The sequence below is a fragment of the Ciconia boyciana genome, chromosome 8, assembly GCF_034638445.1.
Source record: "Ciconia boyciana chromosome 8, ASM3463844v1, whole genome shotgun sequence".
In the NCBI taxonomy this organism is placed as follows: domain Eukaryota; kingdom Metazoa; phylum Chordata; class Aves; order Ciconiiformes; family Ciconiidae; genus Ciconia; species Ciconia boyciana.
In genome coordinates this window covers 48,476,087-48,490,774 of record NC_132941.1, presented here as the reverse complement: position 1 = coordinate 48,490,774, position 14,688 = coordinate 48,476,087, and the positions used below count along the sequence as shown (strand labels likewise).

General features: G+C 41.5%; 1 protein-coding gene across 3 annotated transcripts in view; it reads left to right on the top strand.

Annotated features, from left to right (window-relative positions):
- The window catches only part of LGI1 (leucine rich glioma inactivated 1), a 32,489-nt gene that overhangs the window by 9,000 nt on the left and 8,801 nt on the right, over positions 1–14,688 (top strand). For 2 of the 3 annotated variants that reach the window (XM_072869649.1, XM_072869650.1), the window contains exons 2-3: positions 11,102–11,551; positions 11,931–12,002. In XM_072869649.1, coding sequence (XP_072725750.1) covers positions 11,361–11,551; positions 11,931–12,002 — 263 coding nt within the window. In that variant the 5' untranslated portion in view covers positions 11,102–11,360. Of the gene's footprint in view, positions 1–7,907; positions 8,405–9,170; positions 9,878–11,101; positions 11,552–11,930; positions 12,003–14,688 lie in introns of those variants that run through there. The other variant, XM_072869648.1, reaches the window with a different exon arrangement.

Below are 14,688 nucleotides of genomic sequence, written 5' to 3'. Positions count from 1 at the left end.
AAGTGAAGTGAGATTTGAGTGGAAAACCATTTCCTTTAGCATATCATGGAATTTTCTTTCAAGTTTGCATTACACTGTCCTCAAATATACAGTCCTTAAAAGATGGATCGTATTATGTGAAGTTATATTAGGATCTGTTTTAATATATTTTAATAATCTTGTTTTAGTCAATCCATGCCACTCTTTCACTGTACAACTAACTTTTATTTGAACCTTGGCCTTAACAGAGTCAGTATTTGGCAGGTTTCTATAATCTGAGTCTGTTAACAAAAGGAAAATATTCTTCTGACTACCTCATTTATCTTAGATGTGGTCATAATCCATCCACAAATTTTAAGAACTAGGAAAACTGGTATTTGGAGATGAAACATTAAATTCAGTTCCTAACATGGGACTCCTAAAGCATAATTTTTCTCATGCAAACAATTTCCTGTCAAGCTTCAACTTGTCATTGTAATTTTCTAAAATCACATAATTTTGGAGAAAGTTAAACTAGCTGAGTGAGTTTATGGTATTCTGTATACAGAAACAAACCTTGTTTATGACATGTTTGCAAGCTAATGTATACTGTGGAATAAAACTCCCATGTTTCTAGGTAGGAGTTACTTTAATGACCAATATTTTGCCATCCATTCCTTCTTGCAACTTGCCCTTTAACTCATGTATCTTGCCTTCAAATTCAAGATCACTTGTTACCACTTGGAATAATTTTACTACACTATGAAAGAAAAGTAAGTCTTATTTAGACACTTTCTTATTTCCATTAATCTTCATCATCCTGAAAGGATGCAACCAGTCGTATTCTCCTAATGTAGAAAAGTGATTTCTAAAAGCTGGAAAATATTTTAAGATGCTTTTAATTGCAGAGTATAGAGATAACTATGTTCTAGAGACAGTCCTCAAAACTTCTACATGTTCAAGCTTGACAAAATAAAGTATTTCCTACAATTCCAAAACTTTTTGTCAGACAAATTTTGAAAACGTGGGTTTCATAACCTTAAAAATCAAATTACACTTATCTATAGTACACTTCACTGTTTTATGCAGTATATGAGTTGGAAAGTTATGTATAAGCAGTTTTTCATTTGCACTATCCATTAAACTGCAGACAGGGAGGTAACTTCCAAAATTAACATTAGCTTTGTCAGCATTGTCAGAGGACACACTGCCAGAAGTTCAAAACAACGGCATGTAGTACAATTTTTTTATGTGGTTTCATTGCTGTCTTGAAGGTAATCAAATAGATGATGAATTGTCATCCTTTCAGCTCTATAGTAAGAACAACTAGTGAAGCATTTTGATATTTCCTTACTTGGAGACATCAATGCCTGCAGAAAAATATGCCCATATAACAGAATATTAAATTGTTTTCCCAGTTAAAAAGAAGCTAATGTGCTATTAATGTATGAAGGTACTGTTGTACTGTGCTCTGACACTACAGTATGAAAACCAAAGCCTCGAACTTACGGTGACATCCATGATTTGTATTGATTTGCAGTTCAGTGCAGTCTTAGAACACAAATACCCCGACCTTGGAGCCTGAGAGTTTTTATAAAAGGGCACCACAGCCCAGGTCACAGATAATAATACAGCTGCCTGTCAGCCACATCCACGCAGATCCTCCACGTCCTCGGCAAAGAGGGATTTAGCTGTCTCCTTAACATCACCCATTCTGAATCTATAGCAACCCTCCTCTAATATGTGAAGCTATTTTTAGCATCAGGGCAGCCTTGAAAAGAGCAGGTAAAGCATGAAAAGAATGAATAAGTGGTTGTGGTGCTTGCTTGTGAATAGAATCTATATATAGCTCTTGAGAGAGAGAGATCTTAATATATATAATGTGTATATGAAGGGAGATCTGCCTCCCTGAAGGGAGGCAGAGGTGTCAGAAACATAGAGTAGAGCATTATTACTACTTCTGTCCTGAGCAGTTACCTAAAAAGTCGTAATTTCAGATTGTTCTGTTTAGGAAAAGAAATTGTTAATGGAATCGGGTATCTTTGATTCAGTCTTTATTTGCAAAGAATGTATAGCATTCATTTCCCTGAGTGAAGTGCAAATTGAACAGCAGGAGACTATTTGCAGCTCTAAGCTCTTTTCAGCCAATACTTGCTCCAAGAAGTTCTCTAGGGGCGTTTCTCAGGTCCCCCTTTCCAGTGCCTGGGGTCCAAGATCTCGGTTTCTGTGATGTCTTACTGCTCTCTGAGTTCTCACTCCTGGTTTCTTGTCCCTTTCTTTTTCTCTTATATATTCGTCCATTTGCTTCAAAAAAATGCTTAGAAAAAAAAGCCACATGTGCCTTTGTTTAATCAGTAGTGTGTGCCATTTATTTAGCTGGGGAGCTATATTGCTTCATGAAGGAGCTTGGAGCTTATTACTTCTTACTGATGTATTATATTGAGGCTGGGAATTAGGCCCTCCAGTTTTAATGACTCTTTGCCTAAATCACAAGAGCAGCAACAGTGGGAACTTGCAGATGCCTAAAAGTGATTGGTGTCTAAAAGAAACCTGTATGGAATTTGGATTGTTGTCTTAGAAAAGTGATATATAGGAAGCATTGTAAGCTCAAAATGTGAATGTTATCATACTCAAGGTAGGGAAAATCCTTTCGCTTCTGAGCAGTCGTAACTAAAACATGTATCTCTCTGTTGCTACGAAAATTACATTTAAAACTACAGCCAGTTCTTAAGATAACGATGTTGTGTTGGTTTTGCTCTCCCACTGCAGAGGGAGAGAGCCAACAGCCAAAAGAGCAAATCTTTTCTTAAAGCTGTACTGAGTAAATAGCATGTTGGCATATGAGCAAACAAATGTGATGGACTTCTTCAGCCCTCCAGAGTCTCCTCTGCAGGGGGACGTGGTTCATAAGGAAAAGGGACCAGGGAGTTGAGCTTGGTGTGGTATCTCATCTGATGGAGAATCTGTGCTGGGCTTTGTGCAGTGGCAGTGTGCCCACCATAGGGTGGGGTGGGGTGTCAGGCAGATCTGGTATTTGCTTGAGGTAAAAGGGATTAACTCTTACCAAACTAAGGTATTTTTCCAAATTTTTTGAATTGTTAAGAACAATAAAAACGTCAGTAAAACACACTTGTGGAGCTATCACCAATGACCCCTTAAAATGTTTTAGCGCTGATCCAAATCCCAGCTTTGTAAAGCATTTTGACTAGCATGATGAAACAATAATATGCGTTTGATGAGGCACATCCTTCTCATTGTGCAATTCATTATGGCCATAGCACTCCAGTGAGGCTTTTACTTGAACTATTTCAGTGACTTCAGTGGCACTAAGATTTCTTTCATTGTGAATTATTCAGGATGTAGAAACCTTCTGTTTTTAATGAGTAAAGATTCTCTCCTCAAAAGCCTGTTATCTCTGCCATGTAACAAATAAATTTCCTATGTACACTTAAATAAATAACATTTAGTTACTTTTTTCTGTCTGCAAAATGACAAGGAAAATTAAATACAAGTTTATAAAGATTAGAATAATTCTGCAGGGAGCCAATGCCATAAAAAAAGTACAGAAGGGCAATGTAAGATAGCACAGGTCAAGGAAAGGATTTTATAACATGCCGTCTGTTTTTAATTAGCATCTTGGCAAACTGGAAGAGCTCAAACATTTTTCCATGAAGAAATGTCTTACAGACTTTTCTAGCTGCCAATTAAATGGCATTTAGCTACAGTGACAGTGGTATGTTGTTTTGGGTCTGTAGAAAGCACTTGCTCATGCTAGAAAATCTGGGACATTTTGTTTCAGATACAGGGTTCTTACTGGCCTGGATTTTCTATCCCTCTATATTTTTACTGTAGGCATGAAGGATACCTCCTATGAACAACTACTAAATTAATAAATAGTGCAAGGGGCTGGCAAAGTGAATATCATAATTATCAAGTGTCTGTATACACCTCTTGAGGGTCTGTCCTCCAGTTAGATGATAACTTTTAAACAATGCTGGATAAATACTAGGGCATTTTATGAGGTTCATATTTTGTCCTATTTGGTCCAGACTGAGGTACTTTGTCACCAGTTCTGTCCTACAGTTCATTTAAATGTTTGTGAGCATTTGTAAGAAAAAACTGCCCCTCAGATGTGTGGCTCCCTATACATTTTCTCTACCAGCGAAGCCAGTACTCCCTGCCCGCTTGTGTCCTCAGCTGCTTGTTCTGGCTCTAGCAATTATTGTTTTGTTTTGGAAGGATTTGGGCTTGTTTAGGGTTTTATTTGGTTTTTTGTTCTTTTACCAGATCATTTATTTAATCCAGTTTAGAGAATACCATGAGAGAGAGAGACACTGGTAGCGAGCTGTGGAAGAGGGCAGAACCAAGAGCCTGTGGAAGAGTGGGGAAGAGGGAAACCACCCCATTAAGGAAAGCGTTGCACAGAACTGTGTTCTCAATATTGCCACGTCAGTTTCTTCAGAAGTCATGAGACCATTTCCAATTATAAATTAACCATAGATTTTCTCAGTAGTATCACGCTTTTAATGTCTGATCAGGCTATGTAGGGGAAAAAAAGGCAAAAAAGTAACTTGCATATTTGAAGACAACTTTTCCTCCCTGAGAGGTTCCTATAGAGGGCACTTCAATCTTAGGGTAGGATGCACGCTAGGTGATGAGTCTGATGTTGGTTCCACTGAAGTGGATGGGCATGTTGTCTGGCTGAAAAGTGCCCCCACTTCCAACCTTGCACACACAAGATGTTGATCTTCCCAGAGTATAAATTAACTACTGGCAAATTTTCTTGGAACTTTTCTTGAAAGATTGAGAAAGTGCAGGTTTCTGCAGCAAGTGAAAACCTGGTGTTCTTTTTAATTGTTTCCTTTCTTAATACTTCCCTCCATGTTAGGTGTGGTCTCAGTTCCTGCTGTGGACCATGAAGTAGCACAGCTTCACACATCTTTGAACTGGGCTCTTGTTTGCTCTTGAGCTTGTATGCTTGCTCTTTTCATTTCTCCCATCTCTAAATATCCATTGTCAGCATTTTCAAGGCAAAACACAGACAACAGAAACAAAGCAGGAATTATTTGTTTAGGTCTGGAGAAAAGTGGGTAGTATTCAGGAGAGGAGTTAACTTTGTGCTACTGGATTGTGTGCTGCAAAGCATTCTGCTTTGTAACAAAGCTTATGAGCCTTTTAAAAACCTGAGAAAGCAACTAGTCCCACTCTGCTGGAAAAGAGAATGCAGGAGCGAGGGAAGAGCTAAGGAATCCCAGCTCTGGGATTTATACAGGCATCCAATCCCATTTGGAGGAACAGGAATAGACAACCCCAGAGGAAACTGGGGGTCAATACAGAACAAGATCGATAGGATTTATGGGGTCTTTCTCATAGTGAAGGGCCAATCCAGTAACTGAGGTTATGTCCATGTGTGGCCTGAAGGACAGTTAATGGATTTTTCTGTTTGATAGTTTGTTCTGTTATTTTTCTTTACTTACATAAGGTAAAGCTACTGAGCTGTGGTGCTTATCTGCCTGCCTTGGAAGAGAGTCAGACTGGAATGAACCATCATCCCAGTGAACATGTGAACACACTTAACATGAGCAGTATTGTCCGTATCAGCTGTTCAGAGATGACAGATTAGGTCCTTAAAATTTTGTGATACTGGTTTAGAAGTCATGTGATATCAAAACATAGTACATTTTGGATACTTCATATCTAGCTTCTTAGCCTTTATCCCTCTTGGTTACCCAGGAGGTTGGGTGAGGTGTCCTCCTTAGATCCCTCCCAGCCTGAGTGAGCCTTTCAAAAATCACACGGGGTAGAAATCCTATAGCTTTAAAGTGTCTTCTGGGGTAATTTCTAATATTCTCTACTATTTAAAAACCTGGAATTGAAAATAAAGCATCAACAATCATAAAGATGTCGGAAGTCTTGGCTGTAACATAATAAAACCTAAACATAGATTAATCTTGCCTAGCTTCTCTTTGAATTAAATACATTGCGCATTTTAAAGAATGGCAGTTCAGGTAACAGACATCCCTCCTGACATACTTTTTGTCATTGGTCAAATTCTGGTGTACCTAAGCCAGTGAGCAGTCCTAGAACCACCTGCACACTCACCAGGATATGCTCAGTGGAGTAGGTGTTCTCCATCACCATGCAATTTTGGCCATGAGAACCAAGACCTGACTCTCTTCAGAGGTGATCACTTCTAACTCCACAGTCAACTGTGAACTGGCTACTTTATGCAAGGGAAAGGAGACCACCCTCCAAGTTTTTCTTTCCTCTAAAGTTGGCAGCAATTAAGTAGCCATTTCCTCAGCTTTTTGACACAGGGACTGGCCTGGTTGTTCTGCTTTTAATGAACCTCTTGTGGTGTAATAAAGAAGGATATCCGTAATACAGACCCGTATAGACAGGACAGGGCAAAGTCAGAAGAACTTTCCAAATAAAAAGTTCTGGGCAGCCCCGTGATTGTTCCCAAGCTAGTCTGTGCTATGAGCTGTTGTAAAAGCATCTCGAGTTTTATTATGCCTAACCTGCAGAAGGCCTCTTCCTGGCAATGGCTCTTGGTGCCAGATCCACCAGGAAGCATAGTCTTTTCAGAACTGTTTAGAATTCACAAGACTTAGTTTTGTTTATTGAAAGTACAGCCTTGGCCTCAGCTGCTTTAAATTTGCCATTTGCTGCAGAATTTGTTAAAAGGGTGGCACTGGGAGAGCGAAAACTCAGACTCATGAGATGTTTGTAGGAGTCTTTGATCTCAAAATCCTTCTGCTTCAAACACAATGGTAACATAGCAATGACAATGTTTTGTTCTTTAGGAGACTCATGAATACTGGGGGTGTGATTCGGACTATTGTGCATCTGTGTGGTGTAATATTATGGGCTTGACACCAAGGACAGTGAAGTTCCACTAAAGTCTCGCCATCACCATCAGTGGATTTTGGATTAGGCCACATATGTGCAGGCAGCTCATCCTGAGCATAGAAAAGGCAACACAATTTTCTAAAAGCAGGATGAATTAAAGGATAACTGTAACAGTATATGTATCTGCAAAGGGAAATGTAGTCAGTATGAAACCACAGGAAGCTTATTTAAATTTTGTCATATGTTGGTAATGAAAACATATTGGGCTAATGCAAATATGCAAATATAGTCAGTGGAGCAGAGTTAATCCCTCAAAAAAGTATTACATATTTTTAAAAAAAATTTTTGGCTCTATGTTCTGATTGTGTTTGCTTTCCTCAAATATTTTAGCAAACAGGTTTACTTACAGAATTATTCACATTGTAGCCAGATATTTGAGAATACTTGCTAAAAATGTATTTTTAGTAAATATTAATAATAATAAATGCATATGTTTGCTCTAGAAACCAAGCTACAAAAGTTGCGCTAAGTCTGACCAAAGAACCCGAGTAATGCTAGGTGGTGAATACCTCCAATGACAACTAGCAAAAGTATCTTTAATTTTGACCAACCATATACCTGCACCAAGCTTGTTATTAGATGGCTGATTATCATAAAAATTGTCGTTACCTAACAATTTGGATACACCGGAAGAAATAAGCTATTTGATTCTTACCGTATAGAGTGAATAGGTGGGAAATACTCGGTCACTACGGCTTACTTAGCTCTGGTCAAAATTAAAGAGGCGAAATGCCGCAGCGTATTAATAAAGCGCAGGGAACACTAAAATCTGCTCTGCTCGGTGCAGCGACGGACGATTCTGCCTCGTTACAAAGAGGGCGGACATTGTGAGCGGGCACCGGCGGAGCGTGGGGAGGGCGAAAGGGAAGCCAGGGCGCGCCCCGCCCTCCCTCCGCGCCGCCTCGGCGCGGGGGGCCCCTCCTCAGCCCCGCTCTGCCTCGAACCGCCCGCCGCGCCGAGACCGCGCGCAGGGCAGGGGCAGGCGCAGGCGCCCGCCCCGCGGGGCAGCGCGCGCCGGCGGCGGGCGGGAGCGGGGCTGCCGCGCGCGGGTTGCCGGGATACCGGACCGGGCCGCCCGCCCGCCCCGGGCGCGGGTGAGGGCAGCCTCGGCCCGAAGCCCGCAGCCGCGGCCCGGGCGGCCAGGCGGTGGTACGGGCGGTCTCGCTCAGGTCCGTGTCGGGACCTGCTGGCCCGCTCGGTACCGACACCGGGCCCACGGCGGCAGCCAGAAGCACACTGCATCCCTGCCCGCACTGGAACATGTCTGCCGGCCAGCACCTCCGTTGCCCGGCAGGGTGAAGATTTTTCGGCTAAAACGTTGTCAAACGACGGGAAGCAGACCGAGTAACGCGAGCCCTCCCGCTGAAACCTTGCTGAAAGAAAAACAAATAAATTTTGAACCACAGTGTGCCTAATCGGTACCTGAAGCACCAGCGAAGACAAGCTAGCAAGGACCTAGAGGCAGGCGCTCGGACGTGGGTACAGCAGGCAATCGCCTGCTCTGTTAGCCAGAAAACAAACAGTGATGGCATAGGTAAAGGGTGAGCCAAATGTTGCAATGGCTGGAGAGCAGCTAGGCCACTGAAAATCCAGAAACCAATTTGTTCTTAAACAACTACATGGCAAGAAATGAAATACTGAGCTTGGCACAAAAGGACTCTGGAAAATGTGATTTATGCCTCTCTTTCGACGGGGCTGTTATAAATATTCACATTATTTGCAATTTTGGAAAAAACGGTTGTTTTGGCAGGTAGTTTGGAATAGAAAACTAACTTCCAGGCGGTTCTCTGCACGGACAAAACCGGAGTCAGGTTGCTGCCCTGCTGCAGAATGTGCATTTGTTGCTGAAAACCCGCTACACTGCAAAGTTTTCAGGAGGTTCACAATGTGGCTGGAGTATTAACTAAAAAGAAATGCCTAAGTAATTAATGGTGGATTTCAGTGAATGAGCTGAAGGAAATGAAACATGGGGTTACACCGTCAATGGCAAAATATCGCCATGGCAATGGGTAGCTTTGCCAGGAATAAACAAACAACAACAGGCCTCTTCTCTTTCAGCAAAAAGTTAGAGAATTTTCTGTTCTCACCTCACCAAAGTCTGTGCTTTTGGACATCTCGGAGGGGAGAAGATAGTGTACCCTAGTTACGCAAGTCCCACAAACCCAGCTCCCTTCTCAGTTGTACAATTAGATCATTTCCAGAGCAAGAAGTAACCTGTATACCCAGGGGAAGGCATCGACGTTTGCTTTATAATGATTTCAGTGCTTTGGTTACTGTAATTCTGTACCATTTTCTTACAGGAGGTGGAAGGGCTCAGAAATAACGCAGCTCTGTGTCACTCCTAGTTGAAGTCAGTCCTGCTTCAGGAGAGACTGCTGACAGGGAAGATTTCCTTATGAGCAAAAACATGGGCCTGCACTTAAATTAATAAAGAGCTTTAAAAAAACCACACCGCAGAGAGCAAGGGAGCTGAGAAAGCATGAGCTGCCTTCTTCCGCAGGCACGGGCGCCAGGTGGGGAAGCGTGCTGATGCAAGGCACCGGAGTCCTCTCCCAGCAGGGCCTTCCGTGGCGGCCCTCTGCCTCTGAAAGCTTTCTGGATGCTTCTGGCCATCCCCAGTCCCTCAGAGGATGCAGTCCCACTGCCAGGTGTGAGCTCCGCAGGTCTCCTCTCAACCCAGGGAGACAGACCTCAGCCACCGCCCAGGCAAGGACTCAGCAATGTTGGGGTCCTGCCTAGTGTCCATACGCTGAGCTTCTTGCAGTTTTGCAAGCTGTTGTCCCCTTTTGCCATCTTCCACGTGTAGCATCTGAAATTCCCACTGGGCACCCATATCTGGGTATGCGCTGGGCCTTGCTGGCATTGTTCCTGAGGAAGACAGACATGGCCCGGTGTTGGTCTTAAGATTTCATGCCCTGTAGAGCAGGAGCAATGGGTCAGAGCCAGGTGGCCATGTGGAATCAAAGGAGGAGTAACCAGCAGTGAAGAGAGATCTTCTGGCTTACAGGTATCTCCTGGTGAGGAGACAGCACTTATGTAAAGGAGCCAATAGTGAGCATGACTGTACTAAATTTCTCTACCATCGAGTTGACCCTAGTAGACTTTGTGATCTGTGTAACGCAAACAGTGCTGCCAGTCTGACGGGGAAGTGTCAAGACCTATTAAAGTTTGCAAAACTCTTCTAATAGCAATCCTATATCGGAAAAAATAAAATCATCCCATATGACTTTCCAGCTATTGGGCATTCATTAGTTTTGTCTTACCATTTTTTATATAATAACACTTAGGTGCTGCTTAAGTTCCCTATAAAATATTTAATGTCGTTTACTGTAAAGTCTTCAGGCTGCAGACTGTTTCTTACAGAGTATTCATACTGCACCTAGCACTAATTTCAATTGCAGCCTCCAGGCAGTATTGTAAAGATTCATTATTACCATCAAGATATGTCCCTACCTTGGCACTTTTCAAAGAAGGTCCATTCTTAACAACAGGTTTAACATAGCTGGTGTTTAAATAACAATTTTCTTTCTTCCATCTAAAATGATCAAACCAGTCTCCAAGCAAATACATTTTTTAACTTGGACTTTTAATTAGCGTTGTCCATTTTGAACGGTGCTTGATCCACTTTATTTAACCAGCTCAGAAAACATGTAACAAATAAGAATGGTTCTTTTTCTTAAAAAAAAAAAAAAAAAAAAAGCTGTAAAAGCAGTTGGGGTCTATTTTGCATGAGAAAATATTTTGTTTAGGAATGACAGTTGTAGGCATTCTCTCATACATTGTAATATTTTCCATGTGTGGCAGCTTGTTTTTCAGTGGTACAAATATGTGCAATAAGGGCTAAGGATAAAAATTAATCTAACAGCTTTTGCAGCAATGCTTTTGATGGTTTCGCTCGATTTCATTTTCCTGTGGATACTGCCGTTAGTTCTGCTGCTTGCAATATGTGAAGCATAATTCTCAAAGGTTCACGAGGTTGTAGGGATCCAGTAAGAGATGACTGATTTCTCCCCCCACACACATACACTCCACCCCACACCCACTCACCCACCCACCAGCAAAACATAATGCTGTACTATTTTTGGTAACAGGGAAAGGGCCTCCCTGTGAAAACAGAAAGCAGTGTATTTCTCAGTTACATCACTTTGCAATCTAATGCTGTGTTGTGCTCGGTGTTTTTGTGGTGATGCAAGTCTTTTTTTTTTTTCTTTTTTTTTTTTTTTCCCTTCAGCCGGTTGGATTTTCCCCATCTTACAGCACCTCGCAGGTCTCTTCTCTGAGCAGTACGTTGCCTGAGTGAGTGGAAACATACAGATCAGCTGCAGGTTTCTGTCTACAAAAACAGAGTGAAAGAGAAAGAAAAGGGTTGGGAAAGCAGAGACAAATATTGACCTGGACTTATAGAAAGACATCCAATGGCTGAATAAAGAACCCCTGTTCATGTTTTGGGATATTCTTTCAACTGGCTGGAACGAGAGCGGATCAAAAGAATGGGAAATGCCAGCAGACCCTTTAGAAGAATTGCTTATTTCTTATGCCTTTTATCTGTGCTTTTGCTGACTGAAGGGAAGAAACCAGTGAAGCCAAAATGTCCTGCCTGGTGTACTTGTACCAAAGATAATGCTTTATGTGAAAATGCCAGATCTATTCCTCGCAGCGTTCCACCTGATGTTATCTCACTGTAAGGGCTGTAAGCATTTGGTTATTTAATTTATGATTTAAAATGAACTAGGATGTGTGGTGTTTTCAGTGCGTACAGAAGGATGCTTGCTGCAGGGAGTACCTCCAGCATTCAGAATCATCAGCTAATGTGTTAAAATTGTGCTGCATCCTTGAATCCTGATTTTTACATCTCTTTCATCTGTCTGTCTGTCTGTGTATGTGCACACATCCCATTTTATACCTTCTTCTATACTACATGAAACCTGTAACATTCATTTTTTGAGGTTTTATTTTTTTTTACTTATATAAATAAATTTGTCTGTGATGACCAGATCAGTGTTATAACCACAGATATATGAGACTACATTAATATAAGGTTGTTTTTTTCTTCTTTCCAGATCCTTTGTGAGATCTGCTTTTACTAAAATCCCAGAAGGGAGTTTTTTGCTCACACCATCTCTGCAGCTTCTGTGAGAAATATTTATATGATACAATTTTTGTTATGAAATGTATATGTATCCATAAATATTATAGAAAGGGTGTCAGTATTAATTTTATAAGAAACAGCAAGAGAAGATTCATTAGATGACAAAATACAAGACTTTTTAGCAATTTGAAAGATAGTGCATGTTTCATTTTTTTCGAAGTGTATCTACTTAGTATTTTGCAAGGCTATCTGTTGTCAGTGCTACTTTGAATGATTACATGCTGAAGCTTTCGGTGACAGAACGTATGCTATCTTTATTATACTTTAATTAACATTACAGTAGGGATTTGAGCATTGCAACAACTATTCTTGTTTCTTTTCTGCAGTCCTGGGGCCTGATCCCAATATAAAGCTGCCCATTTGCAACTCCCATCGACTGTGAGCTCAAAACCGCTCAGATCAGGCCCTTCATTGCAGTGGGACAGGTCCTGGAGTCCCTTTCCATGTAAAATTGCCACTGACTTCTGTGGAAGTTTAGTCACTTCAGTGGGAGTTTTGCCTTCATAGCACCTGGATTTGGCCCTAATTGTTATTTCATGTTCTTTGAAAAAAAAAAAACAACCCAAAAAAGTAGTGAAGATTTTCTTCCAATTAAAAAAATTCAAGCAGCTATTTCAAAATCAAATACTGCAATGAGGTATACACAGAAAGGGAATATTTTGGGATGTTTAAATATTAGATGCATTTCTATATAGGATTTTTACAGGCTGACAGGCTTTCCTAGAAATGTGGGCATACGATTATATAATTGCGAGCTATACAGGGGTAGAGGGGGTGTAACCTGAACTGTTTATAGTGGATGTGCTGCCAGCCTGACACACACCCAGATTTGTCTCAGAAATCCGGTAAGACAGACTCCCCGATGTGATCAAAATCAAAATTGGACATCTGTCCCAGACTGACTTCCCGTGTACTCTAGATGTGGTCAGAGGTGTAATGTTGATGTATTGGAGCCCTACGGCTGTTCGATTAAACTGCTGGTGCACTGACAGCTGAAGCCCTGACCCTAGCTGTACTCTGCTACCTCAAGTGGAGCTGATAAGGAGGTGCAGACGTACCGTACAATTTTGGATACAGGGTAAATAGGTAAATGCAGTTACTATGGAAACCTAAATGCTTTTCCATGGTGCTTTATTCCAGAGAAGCTTTTCCCAGGTGGCCACAAATCACAAAAGGGACACATTTCACATAATTCCTGCAATGGGCCTTTCAAAGGAAAAAAAAAAAAAAAGAAATAGCAGCATTGGTGGAGCTTGTATCTGAAGAGAGTGAGTAGGACATCATCTCTCTTGGCTACGATACGCCACCTACACTTAGCAATCTCACTGCCAGGGGAGGCAGAATTGGGTAGGGTGGAGCAGGACAGACACAGTCTTTTTATTTTGAGTTATTACAGTGCCCGGCACAGTGGGGTCTGTGTCTCTGGCAATGGCTTTTGGCGTTTTAGTAATGGTAATAATTTGCATGATCTGCTGTATACTTCACTGAAACGCACGTTCTAAGCTGCTGCTAATCAATGCTGCAACAAAAGCTCTGACCCCAGAAAATAAGGTTTTGTTCCATTGTAGGCTTTGATGAGAGATCTGTTAAAACGGTGCAAACAATCCACAGATTACTTACTTCTGCTACCTAGCATTTCTAAAAATACTGCTGAACACTTTTCCAGATATATTTCTAACATGGTAGCCGAGCTGCTTGCCATCTTTGGAAAGTCAGTCTGCTGATCTAAGGCAAAGGACTCCTTAAACACAGACCATAGGAGCAGGATTGTATCCGTGGGACCAATACTCCAGTTTGGAAGCAGGAAAGAAAAATTTCTGCCTTTGGCAGAAGACAGCAAGGGAAATAAGAATATGGAAAGCTCAAGTTAATTAACAATTAAAGTAAGTTTTAGCTTTGCATGATTATAGCAGTATTGGTAGGTTTAATTTAGTCAATAGCAAGATTTAGCAACCTATACATATTTTTACATAATAGTCTCCTGCATTACATTTTTAGAGTCCAAATGTAACTTGGTATCTCCAGTATGCCAGTCACACATTTCTAAGAGTGGAATATATCTGCCGCTATTATTATTTGCTACTATTTTTACTGTAGTAGCAGCAATGGCCTCTGGAAGAGTTAGGGTCTCATTGTGCTTAACATTACTCCTAAGTCCCAGGCCAGGAGAGCTTTTCTTCTTGAATAGTATGGACGGTATGCTCTATGCTCTTCATCTGACAGCAAGAATACAAAGGACCTCACAGCTATGGTGAAGTGTTCCCTAAATGTCGAGAAAATCTCCTGCTGTCATCTCCAGCACTCGTAACTCTGTGTATCAGCAACGTGCTGAGGGTGCCCTTATAAACTGATGACATGAAAGCCCATAGAAAGAAGGGAGGTAATCATGGCACCAGGATCCATACCTGCTAGCAGTGTACAGTTCCTGCTAAGCAATATAGTCCCTAGCCACAGTGCAGTATCTTCAACCTCTGTACTCAGAAACAGCTAGCTGGTGGGTCACAGATCAAGAAAATCTCGTGTCTGAGGTCAGAGTGGGAGAAAAGCCACTTTGTGCATCAAATACGCATGATACAGCCATTGTGGGGAGGTACAAGATGGGAGGCAAATGAGCTCACGAAGTGCAAGACCTATGCTACAAGCCTGGCAATCTCTAAAATAGCTATACT